This window comes from Penaeus vannamei, chromosome 29, assembly GCF_042767895.1.
Source record: "Penaeus vannamei isolate JL-2024 chromosome 29, ASM4276789v1, whole genome shotgun sequence".
Classification (NCBI taxonomy): domain Eukaryota; kingdom Metazoa; phylum Arthropoda; class Malacostraca; order Decapoda; family Penaeidae; genus Penaeus; species Penaeus vannamei.
In genome coordinates, this window is record NC_091577.1 from 857135 (window position 1) to 862134 (window position 5000).

The 5000-nt window shown below is 39.1% G+C and overlaps 1 protein-coding gene across 1 annotated transcript in view; it reads left to right on the forward strand.

Moving 5' to 3' along the window:
- Nucleotides 1–1988, forward strand: part of LOC113805036 (oplophorus-luciferin 2-monooxygenase non-catalytic subunit-like) — a 3263-nt gene extending 1275 nt beyond the window's left edge. The window contains exons 2-4 of the mRNA XM_070142157.1: nucleotides 788–940; nucleotides 1468–1572; nucleotides 1768–1988. Of these exons, the coding sequence (XP_069998258.1) occupies nucleotides 788–940; nucleotides 1468–1572; nucleotides 1768–1910 (401 nt within the window). The 3' untranslated portion in view covers nucleotides 1911–1988. The remainder of the gene's footprint in view (nucleotides 1–787; nucleotides 941–1467; nucleotides 1573–1767) is intronic.
- The last annotated feature ends 3012 nt before the right edge of the window (nucleotides 1989–5000 follow it).

Here is a 5000-nt window from a genome sequence, read left to right on the forward strand (position 1 = left end):
GCATTATTCTTTGCTGTTTCGAAAAGTAGATTAAAGACAAGTAAAGGATTTCGGGGAAAAATACTGATGAAACTTTGTGTGGATTGCCTTTGACAATTTTGTAATGGTGGGGACCCGGGACGAAGGCAGGTGGAGCAGATTGAGTTTTCTTTATTGAATCATTTGTTTATTATTTTTGCCAAGAGGATGGTTGTAGTACGTTAAGGAAGATGGGTGGGGGGGTGGGGGGAGACTGCCATTAATTTTTGGAAACCTCAAATAGTTTTCTCTTTATTCACGTTATCGGTAATTTTATGATCATTACTTGTTTTACTATTCTGTTGCTATGGTTCTCATCCTCATCAGATTTACTCTACTTCTTGTCACTGCTGTTGCAGTTGATGCTGATGCTGTTAATCTTTCTCACAGTTATTTATCCTCATTATCGATCTCAACATCATTATTTTTACTATCATCAATATATAACCATAATTATTATCAGTACTACTGCTACTATCATGTGTGTGCACATATATACATATATTTACATACATATATGTGCATATATATGTGTGTGCATATATATGTATATATATGTGTGTATATATACATATATATATATATATATATATATATATATATATATATATATATATATATATATATATATATATATATGTATGTATGTATGTATGTATATAGAGAGAGATATATACATATCTATGTATAGATATATATATGTATATTAGGATTGTTATGCATCTTGATCCACTTGCATTTTGATTGCTTGTTGCTTGTCCCCTTTCAGGAATCTTTTCGGATCTTCCCCACCTTCGCTATTTGTTTCTCTTCTCCAACCGCCTGAGTGAAATTCCTGCCGGAGCAATAAAGTTCAATGGAAACGGGTTTCTATTCCTTGACCAAAACAACATTAGTAAAATTGCGGTTGGTGCCATTACAGGTATAATACTGTCGCTGTATTTGTCTTATATTTGAACACAAGCATTGAGAATTTATTGCACATTGTGTCATCAAAACAGAAAGGAATGCATATTTCTAGATCCTATATCTTGAACGTGTAAATTTACGTTTGTATGTAAATCGACTGAAGCATATAGTAAGTCCAGATTCAGGAATGGAAGAACAAGTCCGAAAATACTCCGTTTCGCCCTGTCTTTTATTCCAATCAGCTGACATTTATCATTTATGTTTTTTACATATATCGGAATTTTCTTCAGTCTTATATCTTTTTGTTCATTCCTTCACATCACAGTATTTTTTCCCGAAAGAGAGTTGCCGAATCAGAATACTGCGGAATGAGTTGCTAGTTTTTCTTTTCCTACGATTGGACGCCCTATGATCTATACTATTTATATACGAACATCAATTTAAACGTTCAAAAGCAGAAGCTCAATAAACACTCATTCATTTCTATTTTTATTTTATAGACATATATACAATGAATTCACTGATACTGTTAACTTCAAGGTCTTGGCGACGGCGAGGTTCAACTTAACGAGAATTCGCTGACGGTTCTTGAAGAGGACGTTTTCGGGGCTTTCCTGTCAGCAGGAGCCACGCTCGAAATTGACGGTGAGTCGAATTCCCTTTTCACGGTTTTATTTCTCTTTCATCTCGTTTAGTCTGCGTTCTTTCCTTTTCATCTTTTCTATTTTGCATTTGCTTTTAGCTATTCCATCTCCATTCCCTTCCTCTTTCTTTGTCTGGGCTGTATCAAGGGCTGAAGCCATCCAGGGGCTACCGAGTCGAATTCCCTTTTCCTCCCAGATAACCCTCTCGGATGCGGCTGCGAGATCGCGTGGCTCGTCACCAACTCCGCCTACATGAGCCTCATCTCCCCTGGCGCCTCTTGCTACGACGGAGAGTTGCTGGCGAACCTTGACCCAACCATCTACGAGGACTTCTGCTGATGGCTCGGCCTGGCGTCGCCGCCCACTCTAATGCGAATGTTGTCGTCTGAGAACATAGAATAAATGTTTTAGCCTGCGTTTGTACACGTCATTGCCCTGTAATATATACACTTGATCACTAAGTTGGACTTTTTTCTGTTGGACATTTCCCTTTCCCTTTCCCTGCTGCCGGGAAATTAAGAATGAAAACCGGACATTCAGAAAAAATCACCAGACGAATGCAGAGAAAAGCAACGGGTGAAAACTTATAACATATACAATAGAGAAACGATGAATATACTCTCATATATGGATTTTACTTCCAGGAAATTCTGAGAATAAAGATGAAATAATTTAGGGCCGTGTGCATTGATAATAAATCCGCAATTCAATGACCAATAATAGTCCCAGGTTGTTAATATATTAAAAGACACAACGCATCAAAAGGACAGATGGTGACCCCGGATGATTAGATACAAATGTATCTTTTCTTGGCATCTTTTCCCTGCTCCCTTCGTTTAAATGATGTTAGTTCATCATAATCATATAGTTATATAGACATTATTGCTGTTATAGAACTATATGCTTACCAACAGCATCCAGTGGCACGTATGTATTATTGTGGATTTTTAAGCAGGTAATAAAGCAATTATTATTTTATTATTGAAAGTCACAAATTCACAAATTGGAAGTCGCTTTCTTCTTTTCTTTTGTGATCTGCCCGTTCAGAAACCTGTCAAAAAGCGTCATTCCTCTGTCGGCCAAGTCCTCAGACTTCCCGAAAGTCGACAGTAGAGGCTCTGCAACAGGGCTTAACAGAGAGTTGTCACCGAGGCTGTCGGCGACCAGGCTGCTGGAACTGAGAACCAAGGGACGCCGTTGACTGCAAGGGCTATAGAAGTACTTATTTACAAGGTCTCCTGCGCAGCTTTGGGTAATAAGGCCTATGACGTCACTTGGTGAGAGCTGAGAGCAAGGGGGGCGGGGGGAATTAGAGCATGGTAGGCAGGGACATAGATTATAGAAAATGGTAGTAAATGAGCAGATACTTGAGTAATTTCAGATGTCGGCACGTTGAACGATTTGCTTATTGGACATGTTTTGCAGGCGATGATTATCAGCGATTGTTTGTAGGCCTATATCATATATTCTACGTGAATTTAGTTTTGTAATTCATATGTTGCAGCTTAGACATGGCATAATAAAGATGTAAAATAAATAAAAAAGACATGGCATATGTAAACTCCAAATGTTTTTGATGAATTTATTATAAAACGATTCATACAACAATAACAATAATAATGATAATAATAATAATAATAATAATAATAATAATAATAATGGCAATACATAAACATACACATAAATGTACATATATAAGCTGCAACCAACCACTGGGCATCGTGACTTTGCGCGCGCCAGTCAGTCAAGCGAGCGAAAACGGAGAGAGGGAGAGATCCTTACGGCTCTCCCTCACATCAAAGAATGACCACGCGATTAGCGTGGAACCCCCAGGCTCTGCTCCAGATGACGTCATGCGCGAGACGGACGAATTTGAGTCCCTTAAGGGGCCCTCACACGATCAATTTTTTCGTCAATTAATTGATATCAATTTATTGACGTCAATGAATTGATGGAAATCACTGTGCCCTCACACGGTCAATGATTTTACTTCAATTTTCAGTTTGATTCATAATTTCGAGATGAAAGCATCTGTGACACTTGGAGTAGTGCTTGCTCTGGACACCAAAGCGAAAGAAGAGGAGTAAGTGGGTAAAGAAATGGTATCTCTGTCGAAGGGAACAAGGACATACAAGATTGCTGAGGGAATTAAGGGACGACGAGCCAGAGGATTACAGGAATTTCCTCAGAATGGACGCCGAATCTTACGACGAACTTCTAAATTTAGTGATGCCAATGATAGTTAAACAAAATACTACCATGCGAGAAGCCATTTCTCCAAATGCGCGTCTCAGTATGACATTACGCTCAATTTTCTTGAAGACCCATCAATAAAGGGGCCCTCACACGATCAATTTTTTCGTCAATTAATTGATATCAATTTATTGACGTCAATGAATTGATGGAGAAATTGACCGTGTGAGGGGGACATTGATATCAATTTAATTGAAACAATGTCATTGAGTCAATTCATTGATAGATCAAAACTCCTTTGATATTTATTGATGGGTCTTCAATAAAATTGAGCGTGTGTGGGCAAAGCGTCAATATTGATCAATAATTGAGTGTTTTCCCTTGCAGCAGTGAAAGAGTCGTCATCGTAATCATGGCTGAAAAGAAGAAAGAAAGTGAGCGTAAAATGATGATGGAGATAATCGACGTTTATAGATCCTTATCGGCCTTGTGGAAAATAAAATCCGACGAGTACAGTGACCGGGAGAAAAAGGCTGACGCATATAAAATATTGTATGGAAAATATAAAGAACATTATCCAAATGCTACACTGGAAGAAATGAAAAAGAAAATAAATACCCTTCGCACGAATTTCCGGGCTGAATTGCGCAAAGTGGAAAGGAGTGAAAAATCTGGAGCTGGAACAGAAGATATCCATGTGCCACGATTATGGTATTTTGATTAGAAAGTCATTATTACCCACTTACTCCTCTTCTTTCGCTTTGGTGTCCAGAGCAAGCACTACTCCAAGTGCCACAGATGCTTTCATCTCGAAATTATGAATCAAACTGAAAATTGAAGTAAAATCATTGACCGTGTGAGGGCACAGTGATTTCCATCAATTCATTGACGTCAATAAATTGATATCAATTAATTGACGAAAAAATTTATCGTGTGAGGGCCCCTTTAGTGACGAGACCTGTACTTATATAGACCTTGGCGGCAACAGCGTGGTCCTCCCGCGCGAGATAAACGACAGTCAACCAAGGTCTAAATAAGCAAGGTCTATATAAGTACAGGCCTCGTCACTAAGCGACTCGTTCGTCTCGCGCATGACGTCATCTGGAGGCAGAGCCTGGGGGTCCGACCTAATCGTGAGGTCATTCATGGATGTGATGTAGAGCCGGAAGGATCTCTCTTGCTCTCCCGTTTTCGCTCGCTTGACTGACTGGCGCGCGCAAAGCCACAATGCCCAGT